Source organism: Microcaecilia unicolor, chromosome 13 (genome assembly GCF_901765095.1).
Source record: "Microcaecilia unicolor chromosome 13, aMicUni1.1, whole genome shotgun sequence".
Lineage (NCBI taxonomy): Eukaryota > Metazoa > Chordata > Amphibia > Gymnophiona > Siphonopidae > Microcaecilia > Microcaecilia unicolor.
Genome location: NC_044043.1, coordinates 73,614,695 through 73,633,916, shown reverse-complemented (window position 1 = coordinate 73,633,916; position 19,222 = coordinate 73,614,695). Strand labels below are relative to the sequence as shown.

The window sequence follows — 19,222 nt, the reverse complement described above, 5'->3', positions numbered from 1 at the left end:
GTCTGGTAACGCTATCCAAATTAGAATACTGAAGATGATAACATGCATGAGATTCTATGACCATACAGATCCCCTTCGTAGCTGACCAGTGTTCCAAAGGAGACCTATGTAACCTCGTAAGATCATGCACAAAATTTTCATATTCATCTTTTTCCAGCTCTATAAAAGATATTACAATCTAAGATTCAGTATGACTGCCAGGTGGGGTCTTCTGCTCCTTGGGCTGTCCAGAGTTAAGGATGTGGAGACAGAGGCCCTTGAGGAAAGAGATGGGATGAATCACAGTCATCATGTAACAGCGGCACCTAGTGGATGGAGGCAGGACCCAAAATTGAAATGTTCTGGAAGGAGACCTGGTGCACAACCCCCCTCCCCTCCTCTCCCTTCCAATGACTTTCACTGCTAGGGGAACTAGGAAGGATATATTATGTTATATTAGCCCTGTAAACTGCCCGGATCTGCAAGTTAGCTTGGCTGCTGTAGTAAGTGCAAATAAACTGTATAAAACAGGAGGAAAAATCCCTGTGTAGCTATGAATGAAGGCTCATGACACCAGAAGCCAGTTCTGATTCTGATCTGAATCAAAAGGCCAAGTCAAAATAGAAAGGTAATATAGGACGCTTTGAAAACTCCACTCATTTAATATTTACCTTATTGGATGTGCTAGACAGGCTCCGTAACCAGCTGTGCTGCTTTTCCTTCTCAGCAGAGCCAGGGGACTGGCTAAAGGAGTCATCTGTTCTAGACTTTTTGGCAGCTGGTTCAGAGGAAATCTGAAATTAAAGAAAGATAAAGAAAAAAGATGCAAAAATTAAACAAACAGAAGAAAACAGCCTCTTTCCCCTTTCATATAATTGCAACGCTGCAAGGCACAGCAAGTTTGGCCTTCCTGCAGCTCCTAGTCCAGTACCACATTGCATATTACGCCAAGCTTCCGCGCAGGGTTAATAGACGCTCTCGCAAAGACAGCAGCATGCACATTCTGCGACGCCAAGCTCATTTCCCTAATCATCTGCAAAAATAATCCGGAAGCATGAAGTTGTAAAGGCTTCCAGCGGAACTGGAGTATAAATGAAATCACTTGACCCGAAATGGAGAAAATATGTTGGCTTCTTAGTGCTAAAGGCTAAAGCGGTATCTTATGTGGCTCCAAACTGGAATGCTTCCTTTACATAAGAACAGTGCTGGCTTTGTTTTATTTACTTGCTACGGTTGTTAAGTTGATGACTTCACTACACCACAGCTGCAGCATATTCTGGGTGTACTGCCAAACCTTGCTTTGTCTTTTCCATAAGGGGCTCCGCTTGGCCTATATATCACCCCTGTAGCACGTTTAAGTCCCCCTGGCAAGCTAGGCCTTCCGCGCCACAATTTCCTACAAGTAAAAAATAAAAATAAAAAAAAAGAATCTAACGGGTACCCTGGAGTTACTGGGAAAGGCCCTTTTTGTCTGGACAGAGAAAATGGAAACAAGAGCACGCTTCTAGTTATAAGTCATATAAATGGCAGTATTAAAAAGTTATCAAAATTTTTTTTTTGCCTGCTGGCTCTCTGTCTGGCCTATTCATCACTTCTTCCAGCCCGGGCTCGATGTGCACATCAACCCCAGCATGACAACAATTCTGATGTCAACGCCAAGATCATTATCTCGGTTTCATTTTTTTATGGGGTGGTAGAACTGTCTGGAAATGACCGGCCACATTCCAGCTAATGCTAGCGCAGTTGGCACCTTGAAGCACCAAGTGACCTGTTCCCAGAATGATCAGAGGACAAACAATACTATTATGAATGAGGCAGAAGGGTCATTATCCCACTCGAGGGCAAGGGAAGTGATTTTTTTTTAATGATTACACAGCAGATCAACTATCGGTAAGGGAGAGGGGTTCACTACGGCAAGAGCTCATCTTTCGCAGCAGAATTTAACATCACCTCTGTGCAGCTCGTTCCTGTATCTTAAATATACAGAGCTGGATTTCCAGCCAGCATGATCAGAAGATGCATAACTGAATTTATATATTCAGCGATGCTATGTTTAGAGATACAGGCGCTGAACATACAGACAAATTGGCGCATGCGCCAGCATCATCCACTAGCCCCCGGATTCTAAATAGCGAGACTTACGTTGCGTGCGCAAATCTGGTCATATTCTGAATTCGCGTGTGCAACTTAATTAGTTAACAAGCTGATCAGCACCGATAACTGCAAATTAACAATTACTGACACTAATTGGTATTAATTAGAAGTTATGCGCACATCTAAGAGTATTCTGTAAAGAAATGCGCAAAAATTCTAAGGTACATAGTTGAAAAAGGGACGTGACCGTGGGCGTAGAATGGGTGGGTTGTGGGAGTTTCTAAAAACTATGCGCATTGTTACAGCTTACAGAACTGCCCCCATGGTATCGAGCTACTTAGTAATGCAAATGACCCGATTCTATCCCTATAATTTCTAACAGTCTACAGATAAGGGAGTTACCTTTGTCCGGCCGGCAACCAGTGCAAAACTCATTTTGAATATCAGTCCGGTACATACTATAATAAAGAAACTAACCATTTATCAGTGCCACAGCTCCCAAGGACCTGCCCGATTTACCACTTTACACACATCTCCTCCGTTTTTTCTACTTGTTTACTTTTCCAATATATTGAAGGAGAGGGCTATTCCTTACTAAAGTCTGACAAAGAGACTGTTTTGTTCTTGAGAGAAGAAAAATGAAAACAAACAAAAAAAAAAACCTGAGCGTCTCTGGACATGGTTCACTTTTTCCAGAGACGCTGTCTGTGCAGCAGCAGTGAAGCGTAAGATAGGTATTTGCCATGTGTCTGCTGCTCCCTGCCCTATCCACTAGGGAAAGATGGGGTGCGGAGGAGCGGAAGGGAAGCAAGGAGAAGGTTAAAATGAATAATGCAACAGGTGGCTGGTGTCTGCAGAGAACCATCCTTTCTGTGTCATCCGGAAGGGAAGCGCCATGTCCAGGCAGGCTCGGAGACCAAAGTTCTGGGACGCAAATGTCACACAACAAACTAGGCTCTTCCTGTGTATTTAAAGAGGGAGAATCTTCTTGGGTTTTATTTTTAAAGAGGCGACATTAATGTCAGCAGAAGAAATTTAGTGCTCACCCAGAAAAGGAATCTGTAATTCTCTCAGTGCCAAATGCCTTGAAGAGAAGTATTTATTTCATGCACAATTACACCGGCTGAGAAGGGGGGCCTGACGGCTGCCACCATAGAAATTATATTCCTTACTGGAACTGATAAACAGCAAGGGGAACCTTTCCAGTCCAGGTTGCACCAATTAGGGAGGTAGACACAGGCAAGGGATATAGCACCTGTCTTTTCCTCAAGAATTTGGGAATATATTCTCCGCCAGACTCAGGAGTGCACCTGAGGGTGTCTGCCTGAACTGTGCACTGAACTGTATTTAAATCAGAAATCATGCAAAACTCACTCTCTGGAAGAATACTTGGGCTGTCCAATGTGAGCAAGTGCAAAGTGATGCATGTGGGAAAGAGGAACCCAAACTATAGCTACGTAATGCAAGATTCCACATTAGGAGTCACCGACCGGGAAAGGGATCTAGGCCGTTGATGATACGTTGAAACCCTCTGCTCAGTGTGCTGCGGTGGCTAAGAAAGCAAATACAATGTTAGGTATTATTAGGAAAGGAATGGAAAACAAAAATGAGGACGTTATAATGCCTTTGTATTGCTCAATGATGAGACCGCACCTCGACTATTGTGTTCAATTCTGGTCACTGCATCTCAAAAAAGATGTATAGTGGAATTAGAAAATGATAAAGGGGATGGGACGACTTCCCTATGAGGAAAGGCTAAAGGCTGGGGCTCTTCAGCTTGGAGAAAAGATGGCTGAGGGGAGATATGATAGAGGTCTATAAAAGAATGAGTGGAGTGGAACAGGTAGACGTGAATCGTTTGTTTACTCTTTCCAAAAATACTAAGGCTAGGGGGCATGCAATGAAGCTACAAGGGAGTAAATTTAAAACGAATTGGAGACAATATTTCTTCACTCAACGTGTAATTAAACTCTAGAATCCGTTGCCAAAGAATGTGGTAAAGGTGGTTAGCTTAGTGGCGTTTTAAAAAGGTCTGGACGGCTTTCTAAACGAAAAGTCCATAGACCATTATTAAATTGACTTGGGGAAAATCCACTGCTATTTCTGGGATAAGCAGCATAAAATGTATTGAACCTTTTTGGGATCTTGCCAGGTATTTGTGACCTGGATTGGCCACTGTTGCAAACAGGATGCTGGGCTTGATGGACCTTTGGTCTGTCCTAGTGTGGCTGTACTTATGTACTTAAGAAAATTACCCAGGGAGGTAATAGAAACCTTCCGCCAATAGTACATATTAGACAGACAGCTGTCTGGGTGATGGCTTAAGCAAAGATCCTAATCAGATGAAGGGGAAAAAAGACTAGATGACATCTTGAGATTCCTCCCCCCACCCCAAAAGGATAAAGCCTCTCAAAAATAAATAACATTTTTGCTTAAGATGTCAAATTGTTACATACATTCAATGCAGATATTCTAGTTTACAGACCTTGAGAACCAGAGCTCCGGCACCCATATTCCCCTTTCACTCCTGCACCGCCAACATCCAGTTCTCTTATTGACTAGCGTTTTCTGAAATGTAGTCTTTCCTTTTATGCTCCACATTTTTATACTTTGCTTTCTAACATTTCAAAGCTTTGAAAAGTACCAAAATATTGAAAAGTTTAATAAAGGGCCCCCTCCCCAATCAATAAATATGGTCAATGAATATAACCCAAAAGGGTTGAAATGTGTTCCTTAGCATTTTAGCCAGAAAACATTAACTGTACTAATTTCAAATCTACTAGAATATATACCAATTAACAGATGCTCAAATAAATCAGAAATAACAAGAGGCTCACCAGTGCCTGAACCATGAATCAAAATATTAAGAAAACACAGAACGCTCAACACATAGTTCGTTAATTAAAACTAATTCACTATACATGACGTCTTGTAACCCTTGGAGGAACTCAACCATCTTTCTCCTTTAGCACAATTTTTCTCCAAGTCCTGAGCTGCCTAATCCAATGCTGTTCTGGATTTAACGCAAATTGGGGAGGGAAATGAAAAGAGGAGTTATTTTCTGCACTAATCTCATGTCTTAAGGACTTTCTTTTTCATGAAAAGGAGGCCGGAGTATTTGAATAAGCAACTCAGTGGTGCAAACGAGCATTTGATCCAGAGACGTTTAGGCCATGGCAAAGAACAGGATGTTTCCATTCACATCTAGGTGGGGGGACTGAAGAGGAAGAGGGAAGCAAAGAGCTAGATTAGGGCTTCCAAAAACCTGTCCTGAAGACCCCAGTCAGGTTTTCAGGAAATCTGCATGCACTGGAGATCCTGCACATAGGGGAGGATTAATGTACAGGCAAACTAGCATACATAGACCCCAAAGTCAAGAGTGGGCCAAAACACCTCCCTGAGAACATTAAACTTCTAACAGATGAGAAGCCTTAGGCCCAGGAACAGTTACCAACAAATTAAGGGAAGCCAATGCCTAGGTAGACATGCACCACTACCCTCACCCACCCTCCTCTATATGGTTCTAATCCCTCCCCAGCTCCCTTGTACCCACATCTCTCACTACCTGCCGGTCACTATTTCCTCTCCTTCCATTCTTGCACAGACTTCCAACTTTTTCTCAGGCCTCCCTCCCCAAGCTCATCTCTCCAAAGTAGCACAGGAACTGGTTGAGAGTATGGCAGCAGGCTGTAAGTCCAAGGATTAAATCAAAGTGTCTCCTTCTATGCCTCTGTTCTGGAGAAAAATGGGTCTAAGCGCATGCACTTGCTCAGTCCCTCCAATCACTCTCGGCCTGCTGCTTCTACCAACCTTCCTTCTAAGGTGTGCAAGACTCCTTCGCCTGCATTCTTATCTTCAGGGTGGTGCATCAATATCATAATTTCAATTGTTTAGGGTAGCCAAGTTTTATGGGACTCTCAGGGGACCTACCTACTCTGTGTGACTGAAACTGCAATAATGATACACCCAGAATCATTCCCTGATACAATTCAGGAGGGGGAAGGCAACTTGGAGACGGAGGATGAAATAGCCATTAAAGGAAATCTCCTGATGGTAGGGTCCCACAAATGTATGCTTCCCTAAGACTCAAGATATTGTTAATCCAGCCCAAGGAGGTATAATTGACAGGAGATGGTGGGAGCATGCTTGACCCATTATCTAGCCTGAAGCCAGTAGGCGGAGCTTGCCGCCATTTTGAGTCACCAAAAACAATAGCAGACACTTATTAGAAATAAGAACTGCCTATGCATGGCTTGGCGTGGACCAGCAGTTTGCTTTGGTGTCAGCGTATCAAGATGACAGCTATGGTTCAGCCTTGTCACATGATGCTGTCTCCTGTCAATCAAACCTCCGTGATCCAGCCCAACCAACATATGCAAATCTGCATCATAGTAACATAGTGACATAGTAGATGATGGCAGAAAAAGACCTGCACGGTCCATCCAGTCTGCCCAACAAGATAACTCATATGTGCTACTTTTTGTGTATACCCTACTTTGATTTGTACCTGTGCTCTTCAAGGCACAGACCGTATAAGTCTGCCCAGCACTATCCTCGCCTCCCAACCACCAGCCCCGCCTCCCAACCACCGGCTCTGGCACAGACTGTATAAGTCTGCCCAGCACTATCCCCGCCTCCCAACCACCAGCCCTGCTTCCCACCACCGGTTCTGGCACAGACCGTAAAATTCTGCCCAGCACTATCCCTGCCTCCCAACCACCAGTCCCGCTTCCCACCACCGGCTCTGGCACAGACCGTATAAGTCTGCCCAGCACTATCCCCGCCTCCCAACCACCAGCCCTGCTTCCCACCACCGGTTCTGGCACAGACCGTATAAGTCTGCCCAGCACTATCCCCGCCTCCCAACCACCAGCCCCGCCTCCCACCACCGGCTCTGGCACAGACCGTATAAGTCTGCCCAGCACTATCCCCGCCTCCCAACCACCAGCCCTGCTTCCCACCACCGGCTCTGGCACAGACCGTATAAGTCTGCCCAGGACTATCCCCGCCTCCCAACCACCAGCCTCGCCTCCCACCATCGGCTCTGGCACAGACCGTATAAGTCTGCCCAGCACTATCCCCGCCTCCCAACAACCAGCCCCGCCTCCCAACCACCGGCTCTGGCACAGACCGTATAAGTCTGCCCAGCACTATCCCCGCCTCCCAACCACCAGCCCCGCCTCCCACCACCGGCTCTGGCACAGACCGTATAAGTCTGCCCAGCACTATCCCCGCCTCCCATGAGTATTCATTGTAGATGTTGAAAACTCAACAGGTTGTGGGGTCCTCAGAACAAGTTTGGGAAGCCCTGTGCTAGAACCATCCATTACATTTATTTGACCAACCTGGACTAGGGTTAAAGACCATATTTCAGATTTATCTCCATGACAGAAAGAGTCTGGCAATTTGATCTGAACGCAAAAGGCAAGAGAAGCTGCATTTTTAAGTGGAAAAAGTTAGATCAGTGGTGTGGTTTAATACAGAGCTAAGTAAACGAGTTCTTGGAACCGTACGATTTCTTAAACTGTTGTGAGCTCTCTTGAGAGGTTTGAATGGGAAGACATAAGTGCAGGGGAAGAGAAGAATAGTCAAGTCCGACCCGGAATTAGAGAAGCTACTTTGGATTAGCTTTAGTTACTTGAAATACTGTCTTTAGTGTAAACGTCAAATCGGTAGACGAAAAAAGTAGGTACATAAGACTGTAAATACTGACAGTTACAAATAACTTATAGAGCAGTTACAGTGTCCATCTATACAAAACAACCAAGGTGAATTATTTCATAAGACACAATTAACAGGTCACATAAAATAATTATCAATGGTAATTAAAATACTCAATTTAACAGCTGTTATGAACCAAAGGCTTGCATAAACTGCCAGGCTTTATCTTCAGCACAAAACTCAGAATATTCTTAAATCCTTGGGAAGAGAGTTCCACAACACTGGAGCTTGACAGCTAAAGGCAGGAATGCCCCAAGCTGAAATTATATCCTGTGCAACATGCCCTCTAGTGTCCCCTCCTACCCACTGCGCAACGGCCATCGCAAGGAAGACAAAGGACCAGGAACGATTTCTGAACTCCCATCTCCCTTGCACCTTGTGTGGTTGTTCCGCTCACACAGCCCTTCTTTACTTTCCATGTTTTATACATGCCAGTGCCTGCAGTCCACACATATGCGTGGATTACAAAAAAAGAAAAGAAGACACTCATATCAGAATCCTCAGGTCCTTCCTGCCATGTGCTGAAAATCTGGTGTGGTCAGGAACACCTTCGCCCAGCTAGAGCAGTTTCCTGGGCCTTCATTTTCTTTGTAAAGCTGGCTAAAGTCCACAAGCTCTTAAAACATGATTTAACTATGACAGATTTCAGGGGAGGGAATGCTGCCACATTGCCAGCAGGATCTGAAGAACTCCCCTGATTTCACTATGCCACCAGCACACTTCAAGAGTTGGGTTTCAGCAGCTAGTTGAGGAGAACTAAAGTGAGGGGTTTTCTTGTTTGAAGGCACTGAAACACAGCCCACGGGTACTGTAGCTATTATTGGAGCCCTGAGAACTTCTGACAGGCCAAATGTTTGTGCAGTGACCCACAGCACACAGAGGTTACCAATTATCTACAGATGTAAGAACTCAGATAAGTTAAAGGAACTGCACAGATTGTGCCTACAGAACAGCAAGGCTCAGAGCAAGAGGCAGTTTTCCCAAAATTGGCTCAAAGGTTTTAGCAACCAGGGGCACAGCCACGAATGGGCCTGGGCCCACCCAGCAGCAGTGCACCCTTGCCAGTGCCGGCATTGGGGAGCAGGCTGGACTCCCGCGGTTCTGCATTTCCCTCTCTTATGATTCCACATGCTGCCTGCCGCTGACCTGGACACCTCCCCTCTGCTGCATCCCGTCCCCTCTGTCGCAACTTCCTTTTTCTTTCTGGGCAGGCCGCAGCAGAGGGAAGGCTTCCGGGTTAGCGGCAGGCAGAGGGAAGGAGAGATGCAGCACGATGGGGGAAGGGGATGAGAGACAGGGAGACTTGTTGGACAAGGGGTGGAGGAGGAAGAAGGGAGCGATGCAGCAAAGGGGTGGAGAGAGGGGAGAAATGTTGGATATGCTGCTAGAGGGAAGGAAGGAAGGAAGAGGTGCTGCATGGAGGGGGGGGGGGATGTTGGACCTGGGGCACAAGGGAGGGAGAGAGGCATAAATATTGGGACATGGCAGTGGAAGGAAGGAAGGGAGAAAATACTGCATGGAGGGAGGGGGAAGAGAGATGTTAGACCCGGGACACGAGGGAGGGAGGGAGGGAGGGAGGGAGGGAGGGAGGGATAAATGGTGGGCAATGGGAGACAGAAAGAGATGTTGGAGATGGGGTAGAGGAGAGGGAGGGAGAGATACACAGGAGGTGGAGAGGGGAGAAAGAGGGAAATATTGGATACAGGAGCAGAAGGGAGTGATCGGATGGACAGATGCCGGACAACGGGAGTGAAGGAAGAGAGAGGAAAAAATGCTGGACCGTGGGGGAGAGGGCAGGAGGGAAGGGACAGGGAGATGTCAGGCTACTAGAGTGGGGAGAGGAGAAAGAGGGAGCAGATGCTGGGCTAGAAGAGTGGAGGAAATGGCTAGAGGGCCGAAGAACAAAAGTCCCCAGAAAGAACCGCTCGCTATTTCCACTTCGGTAAAAAATTCTAAGCTGGAAATAGAGAGCGATTCTAAGAAGAAATCACATCCAAATGCGCTGCGCAGACTTTTACCATGCAGCTCGATAATGGGAAAGCACCAGGGCGTACGCACAGCAGCATGGTAAAACTCTGTGCAGCTCATTTGCATGCGATTTCTTCTGAGAATTGCTCGCTATTTCCACCTCGGAGCCTTGTGTAGCTATTTTTTTTTTCAAAACTTTCATGGTTCCAAGGCAAGCCAAAGAGCACGGGGCAGGGAATATAAATGCAAGAGGTGCTGGGAGGCATGCAACAGGCCCAGGCAAGATCCAAGTGCCGAATGACTGCCCGGGAACAGCAGGAGCTGAGCTGATCCTGCAGACTCTCTGAAGCGCTTGGCATGGACGGAATGAGCAGGGTGGTCCGGACTAGCTGCCTGAGTTCTGCTCTGCCCCAGAAATTGGGGATCCTCATTAGCTAATGTATTTATATTTTGAGGTGGGGGTAGGGCGAGGCAGAGAAAAGTTTTGTGCCCACCCACTTTGGGCTCAGGCCCACCCAAAATTGGCTGTCTGGCTACACCACTGTTAGCAACTGGATCAATGTAGAGGAGGAAACTGGCTAACAAGGGCTGAAGAGTCTCCTTGTGAATATATTTTGGAATATTTATTTTTGGGGAGAGGGGTCTACAGACATGATAGAAACACAGTACAGGGCAGATGTGTCAACAAATGCAAAGAAACCAATAATTGCATTGTTTCTCCTAACAAGTTTCGATGGTAAAATAAAAGGTCTCTTGAAACAGGTTACATTGCATTTTTTTTTTTTTACAGAAAGCAGGTCTTCATTAGATTATAACACAATCGTTTGGAAAGCTCCAATGTGAGAAACAGAACTCATATATATAAATAAAGCCTGAGTTGGGTTCTGTTCCTTTTGCAGCTGTGGTATCTATGCAAAAACATTGGTTCGGTTATGCTGTGGAAAGGGTGGAACTTCCTGTTTCAGTAGATACTCAATCGGGGTGTGAAAATTAAGAAAACTTCTCACCAAGAGCAAAAACCACAAGACCAGGCGCCGGTCTGATATTGATTTTACAAAACCTCAATGACATATTTCATAGGGAGGGGAGGGGGAAGAGTAGTAGAAGTGACAGACATATATATATATATATATATATATATATATATATATATATATATATATATATAATAAAACGCACCTCCAACATTCTGAAGCTGACTGCATGGCTGAGGCATTCCTGCTCTCTGTATCCATCTCCTGAATTGACATCACTTACTTCCGGGTTCGTCACAAGCAGAAGTGACCAACCACATGAGGTTTCTCGGCTTCAGAATGTTGGAGGTGCATTCTATTAAATAGGATTGGTCAGTTCCTGGCAGCACAGCCAGAGCTCAGTGTCCTGCACAGTAAGGTTCAGACACCAGAGAGAGGGGGAGGGGCTGACACCAGAGAGAGGGAGGGAGTGGGGGCCTGACACCAGAGAGGGGGGGAGGTAGCTCTGTCACACACACACACTCTCTCTCTCTCTCACACACACACACACACTCTCTCGCAGTCAATGTCTTTCTCTCACTCTCACACACTGTCTCTCACACACTCTATGTCTCACACTGTATCACATTCACTCTCTATGTGTCACACAGTCACTCACACACTCTCTTGGTCTCATACACTCAGTCTCACAGAGAGTCTGTGTCTCACACACACTCTCTCTCTCGCACACACTGTATCTGTGTGAAACACACTCTCACACTTTGTCTCACATACGCACTTGCACACACTCTCATTCATTCACAAGCACACACTCTCTCTCTCACAGACACACTCGCACCCAGACTCACTCTCTCTCTCACACACACACACATTCACTCTCTCTCTCTCACACACAGTCACTCTCACATACACTCTCTCAAACATACACACTCTGAGGAAAACCTTGCTAGCGCCCGTTTCATTTGTGTAAGAAACGGGCCTTTTTTACTAGTATATATATATAAACTAAAAAAACACTCCTCTGGCTACTATATACAGAAAACTGACCAGTCCTGAATTTCTGTCAACCTCATCCTGTTGCATTATGGGACCTGCAGCACAGATTTCAATAGACTACAAATACTACACTGCTTTGGAACGGGTAACTTGGCAGCTTTGCTTATGTGGCTCAGCCAAGGGCGTAGCCAGACAGCAGATTTTAGGTGGGCCTAGGCAAGAAGTGGGTGGGCACCAAATGTTCTCTTCCCCGCCCCCACATCAAAAAAATATCTCAGCTGGTGGGAAAATGCTTCTCTCCAGTCTCCACCTTGGTAGTCTGCAGCAGGCATGCGCTGAAAACTGAGCATACGAAGGTGCCAATATTGTGGAGAGCAGCATTTTCATTTCCATGTGCTACTGTTGGATGGGCCTGAGCCCTAAGTGGGTGGGCCCCAGCCCACCTGTGGCTATGCCACTGGGCTCAGCAGGACTGCCCTGTATACAGAGAGGCATATTAGATACCTCTTCCAGACCTCCAGGGATGAAAAGCTATGCCTTAAAGAGTGGAAGGGTGTGGTGGGGTCAGAGAGGACAAGGCACACAAACACGCAGCGCTGCTCCAGGAAAGTAATATCTGAATGCCATTATGCTAGACAAAACAGAGCTTACCGCTAACCTTTATGAGACAACATATGTAATCAAGGGTCACCAGGTGTTTTGAAATGTGCAGCAGAAGCAAAGGAGGAAATCAATCTCCAAAAGCTTTTTTAAAGAGACAGCGCGCTCCACCCATCACATGCAGCAGGAAACCCAAAATTGCTTAAGACTGTATGGGCAATTCTGCAGAGTTGTCAAGTTACCCAGTTCCAGGCTGAAGACTTTTTGGACAGTCCTGCTTTTCAGCTTAAATCCCAAAGCAGTGTGGGATTTGTAATGTCTGATCCTAGTGACGATCCTAGGTCGGCTGCCACCCGGGGCGGATCGCCGATACGACACCCCCGGGTGCATTTTTAGCCGCTGGGAGCAGCCGCGTGGCTCTCGGCTCCGCTGGCTCCCTCTGCCCCGGAACAGGAAGTCACCTGCTCTCTGAACCCCTCCAGCGGTGTGCACCCGGGGCGGGCCGCCTCCACTGCTCCACCCTTGGTACGCCGCTGCCTGATCCTGCCCTGTGAAATCAGTGCTACAGGTCCCATAATGCACCAGGATGGGTGGTCAGAAATCCAGGACCATCCCAAAATCTCCAGCCTGGGTAACTTGACATTTATGAATTCTGTCCCTTTCAGCCTTCTTTGAGATGACGAATTAGGGGTGATGCAGGGAAGCGGCATATCTGGTCACCACTGCCTGTGCCATGTAGGGGGAAAAGAAGGGATGTTAGATTTAGCTCATACCTTTTTCAGTTGTAGCTCAAACCAAGTTACATTCAGCTACAGTAGGCATTTTTCTGTCCCCGGAGGGCTTACAAGATAGGAAAATATCTCCTGTACCTGAATGTAACTTACCTTGACCTACAACTGAACAAGGCCTGAGTTAAATCCAAATCTAAGTTTGTGTCTGAGGCAACAGCACTATGCCAAGATGGCAAGCAGCCACAGTGGGATTTGAACGGTTGAATCCTGCTGCCCTGGCTGCTGCTCTGACTCTAGTCCACTCCTACACGGAAGCTTTGCCAGGGCTCCAGATTTTAAATGTCTTCAGGGACAAAGACTGAGAGTAGCCTGGAGCTGGGCACACTAGCATTATTCTGCCACTCTCCAATACTGAAAGCAGTAATTTTAAACACCTGACATCCTATCAGTCAGCACTGATGTATAGTGGAGAACCTAGCTTCCTTCCAACTAGTTGATCCAGCTTTGATTTCTGGTCAGTACAGATTTACCTTCTTTCCCCTCCTGTTCCCAGGAAAGATAGTGGCCTGGTGGTTACAAAGGGACTGGGAAGCTAGGTGTCAAATCCCATCACAGACATACCAAAGTATTTTATCTCACACTGCTCCAACACTTATCGTAGTTGTAGCACTGTGTATATCTAGAATCACTTTAAAAATGTTAATATTATATTGTTATCTAACTGTCCCACCATTTTTAATCCAACAAGGAAAGGAACCCTCTGACAGCCAGAGACTGCGCAGGGTCTGTGTGGAGACGAAGAGGCAAACCAGGGAAAACGTCTAAAAAAAAAACAAAAAACAGTTGTCTGTAGCAGCGTTTTATTGAGTATTGAAAAAGTATTGTCTGCTTGTTTTACTTCAATTTGAATTGTGGTTTTAGTTGATGAGCTGTGATTGTATGTTAAATTTGTTTCTTCTATTCTGTATGTCATCCTGGAAACCATCTAGTTAATTAGGTGGTATATCAGTTTTTGAAATAAATATGTTTGTAAGCCCTTAGTGTCCCTGGAAATCTCACCCCCACTTGTACAGGATTCATCTAATGCCAGGATAAAGGACAGCAAGTGCAAGACAGCAGCGGTGGGTCACATTTAAAGCAATTTCTTTTCAAACGCTGTTTCATTTTGGCATTAAGGGTAGAAAAATCCAAGCAGGCTAGAGTGTGAGATGCTGCTTCTACATTGAAACTCCCCACCCCGGCACCAGAAAAGAAAATGTAAAACCCCCCACCTGAAATTCTCACAGTGCCTTCAGCACAAAAGCTTCCCTAACGAAAGTTCTGCAGTGTTGTCTGCACTCTGCTTCCTCTTTTGTCATGAGGCTCGGGGGGGGGGGGTCACTCTGTGCATAGAGTGGGTGGAGGATGAAGATGTTGGGAGGAGATGGGTAGCCAAAATTAGATTCACATCATAGAACGTTTCAGTTAATTTTGTGTCATACTGAGGGGTCCTTTTACTAAGCTGCCCTGAAAAATGGCCTGCGGTAGTGTAGACGTGTGTTTTGGGCGCACGCAGAGTTATATTTTAGCGAATCTACAAAAAATGCCTTTTTTGTTTTGCTAAAAACGGACGTGCGTCAAAATGAAAATCGCCGCGCGTCCATTTTGGGTCTGAGACCTTCCCCCAAGCCATTGACCTAGTGGTAAGGTTTCACGAGGTAACCAGGCGGTAATGGTTTATGTGTATCAAATGCCACTTGACACGCGTAGCTGCCACGCGCCAGAAAAGAAAAAATATTTTTCAGACGCAAGCCAAAATTGAAATTACTGCGAAGGCCACGCGGTAACCGGGCGGTAACTCCAATTTGGCATGCGTTGGGCGCGCATAGGCCCCTATGTGGCTTCGTAAAAGGGTCCCTCAGTCCTGAATTCCTACTGGCATATCACATTTCACTGGAAAACAAAGAACAAAAAAAGTAGGCCTAGAAACTTTATTAAGAAAAACAAGCCTTGGAATTATGAAGTTTTGAGCCTTCATAGATCCTAGGAATTCTAAGAGATATCAACGCTATGTAACAAAACGTTTAGACATTCAGCAATCAAATAACCCACAGCTTCTTGCAAAATACACTATATGATATGAGGTTTCTTGATTTCTTTATGAAATGTGCTTCTGATTGTTAAAGGCAGATTTAACAGTGGTGGTGGTGATATCACAAAAACCCAGTCAGACCAGAGCAATATAAACTAAGCAGTCCTGCTAGATTCTGGAGTTAATCACTTAGGCATGTCAGGGGCAGGAAGTGGGTGTTCCTGTGCTAACCAGTTAGAGCATCTACATTACCGTATGCTAACTGGTGAGTGCAGGGATAATGTGAGAGCCCTTACCATCTGCAAAATAGGTGGCGATAAGTGCTCCCATGGTAATTTCTAGAAACGGCAACATTAGCACACGATAGCAAAACAAAGAAGTGGGGGTTCCTTTTGGTGCAGTTTTTATTGAGCACCACAGCTGTAAACTGACCCGACACAGGGCCATGTTTCATCAGATATACTGCCTGCTTCAGGGGTCACAACTAAGTATTGCAGATGGTTAATTCTTACTGTATTCATTTTTATTGAATTATTTTTTACTGTTTTATTCTTAAATGCTACTTTTATCTTATTTTATACTTGTTAGTTGATATTTAATTTAATTTAAGCATTTATAATCCACTTAACCATTAAGCCCTAGGCGGAGAACAGGTTTAAATATGGATTAACAGTTACAGAATACACAAAATATCAAATATACAGTTATAGAATAAGCCGTTACCTAATAAACAATTAAAGAGTAACAGTGAAAGAATAAACAAATCAGACTGAGCAATGTAGGATAATTTAAATCGGATTAATGTTTGCAATAAACTTGGTTTACGTAGCATCAGCCATCACAGGGTCTATTATTTAACAGAACGAGTTGGAGATTAGGGAGAATTTGGCAGGGTTTTGGCCTTACAGTTCTAAGAACATAAAGGAATAGCGTTTTCTTTGGTCTAAAATAGTGTTCCTCTCGTGTCTTTATCTGGTCCTATATGTTGGAGGGAATGGGTAGTTTTCATTGTGGATGAGGTTGATTTCTTATGTAAGGCTGCCGATGTCACAAGAGTGGATGGTGCAGACATCTAAGGCTGGAATTCTGAATCGGTTTGAATGCCAACAAGTCTTTGGAACCAAATCTGATTTCTAGTGGCAGAATGTTCCATAGTTCTGCCCCTCTTCCTAGTAGAGTGTGTTGGAGGTCTTTTTTACCCAGAACATTTTACGATTAGGAGGCGATAGTCTTACGTCTTGTGATGATCTAAGGGCTCCTGTAGGTTGATATACTTGAACATATTTTTGTAAATATTCTGGTAATTATTCTAATGACACACACGATGACACAATGTTTGTTTTTGTGATATGTATTTAAAATCATTCTGTTTTATTTGTTGGGACCCCTGAAGCAGGTGGTACACCCGCCGAAACACGGGCCACGTGTCGGGTCAGTTTACAGCTATGGTGCTCAATAAAGACCGTGTTTTCAACCCTATTTGGTAGCAGGGTTCCTTTTGGTCCAAGCCCACTTCTTTTTGCTATGGTTTGCACGTAGGGGGTTCGTTCCTTTTGGCTTGTATCTTGTAACATTAGCACCCGGCCATTAATGGAAAAATAGAAAATCGGGGGGTTTTACAGCCATGGTAAAAATGGCCTTAGCGTAAGAGCTCGCTATGGCCACTTTTTACTGCAGGTTGGTAAAAGGACCCCTTAAATGTTATGAGCAAGAAACCAAGTTAAAATAAATAAATTGATATCGATATGCAGATCAATATTTATCTCCACAGTCAGAGTTTGTTTTAACCAGCCGTGACATTTAAATTAATCACAGATATTCAAGTGCTGGGTACATAAGTACATAAGTAATGCCACACTGGGAAAAGACCAAGGGTCCATCGAGCCCAGCATCCTGTCCACAACAGCGGCCAATCCAGGCCAAGGGTACCTGGCAAGCTTCCCAAACGTACAAACATTCTATACATGTTATTCCTGGAATTGTGGATCTTTCCCAAGTCCATTTAGTAGTGGTTTATGGACTTGTCCTTTAGGAAACCGTCTAACCCCTTTTTAAACTCTGCCAAGCTAACCGCCTTCACCACTTTCTCCGGCAACGAATTCCAAAGTTTAATTATGCGTTGGGTAACAAAAGATTTTCTCCGATTTGTTTTAAATTTGCTACACTGTAGTTTCATCGCATACCCCCTAGTCCTAATATTTTTGGAAAGCGTGAACAGACGCTTCACATCCACCTGTTCCACTCCACTCATTATTTTATATACTTCTATCATGTCTCCCCTCAGCCGTCTCTTTTCCAAGCTGAAAAGCCCTAGCCTCCTTAGCCTTTCCTCATAGGGATGTCTATCCCCGCTATCATTTTAGTCGCCTCAAGTGTCACTACTACCCAGACAATGGTGATATTCAAATCACCATCCAGAGAGCTAACTAGATAAAAGTCAGGACAGCAATTTTTCTGTCATAACTTTGTCCAGGTAGTTATCCAAATAGCAGACTGCATATTGCTCTGCTCCAGTTCCATCCTTGCACCACCCCCGTACTATTGGAAAGGTGAAAAAACAGGCTACTGCAAAACACATTAAAGTATTTTGCAGTATTTTGCCAGATAGCGTGCGTTAAGCGTGCAGTAACCATTTAAAAAAATATTGTTTATAGGCAGCATGTCTTGGACAAAGAATGAGTGTGGAAGCGTTAGCCAGCAAGTGAGTTTCCATTAGCGTGCCCCAACTGGCTAAAGTCGAGTGAACACAAGAACACTTAGGGGTGAATTCTATAAATCACTCCTAAAAAATCAGCACAGAAAGAAAACTCTTACGTGCTATTCTATAAGCTGTGTCTAAAGTTAGCCGCCTTTTATAGAATAACGCTTAAGAACAGGGGTCACGCATAAATTTAGGTGCGTCCGTTTGCACCAATGAAACCGTGGTTCAAATGCCCTGCCTAAATTTACGCACATAACCCCCCTTATTCTATAATTGCACGCGTAACTCGAATCAACGCCCATGCTCGGCCCTGAAATGCCTGCGACCTTCCCATTTCCATGCCCCCTTTTCCAGAATGTGCCTACATTTATGCATGCACGCGTTAACTGATTTCAATTAGCACCAAAAATTGCTTGTTAAAAAGCCAATTATTAGCACTAATTGGCTCATTATTCAGCTAAATTGCACATGTGAATTGGGCGCATGCCCAAATTTTTGCATGTAATTTTGGCAACTTTTATAGAATTAGAGGGTTAGCGCTTCTTAAGCAGGAAGCAGTAAGTGCGCCCGCATTGTTTTACAAGTCCTAAGTGCTAATGGAAAAATTAGCGCAGGATCTGCAAAAAAAAGAAAAAAGAAAAAGCCCTATTTTGCTACATTAAAAATAGGCTTAGCGCATGGGAAAGTCCTGTGTTAAAATGCGCTAAGCCCATTTTTTAACGCAATTCAGTAAAAGGGCCCCTCAGCTGGGTAATGGTGGCCATTATCCTGAAAAAAATGGCTTTGGATATTGATCCCATGGTGCTTAATAGGTTATTATTTTCTGAAAAGATCTGCAGAAAAACAAACTGCAAAAACGTCCAGTCAAATACCAGAAAAAGGGGGTCTGATTTGCTTATGCCTAGCTCGCAGCCACCAGTGCTTAGCCAGTGGCCTGAATTTAACAGAGAAAGGGGAAATACGAGAATAAGGAAGGAAGCTGCGGGGCCTCTGGTTCAGCTGTAGACGCAAAAGGCAAGGAGAGGCCAGAGCACAGAAGGGGCTTCAAAGAAAAGTCACGGCCAAGAGGTCAAACCACAAAATCAGTGCATTCAAGCAATCTGAAGTGCACCCATTATGCACTTAGAGAAACAGAAAAGGAAGGAGGGGGCAGCAGAGTGAAAAAAATAAATACACAACAAAGTATACTGTTATACTTTTATAGTGGATGTCCATAATTTTTAGCATCTAATTTTCATACTGGATTAATCCATTCTGGTCCAGCTGTCCTCCTGAAACATTCAAGTGTGAACTAAGCTTAAGGGGAGAAAATTCCTCCCTGAAAGGCTTCAAGTTAAGGCTTGAAAACTCCTCTCAGTGCCAGAGGCAACGCTAAACTAGCCAACTG

The 19,222-nt window shown here is 44.8% G+C and overlaps 1 protein-coding gene across 1 annotated transcript in view; it reads right to left on the bottom strand.

Moving 5' to 3' along the window:
- Window positions 1-19,222, bottom strand: part of SKI (SKI proto-oncogene) — a 203,530-nt gene that overhangs the window by 19,801 nt on the left and 164,507 nt on the right. The window contains exon 2 of the mRNA XM_030185936.1: window positions 651-773. Within this exon, the coding sequence (XP_030041796.1) occupies window positions 651-773 (123 nt within the window). The remainder of the gene's footprint in view (window positions 1-650; window positions 774-19,222) is intronic.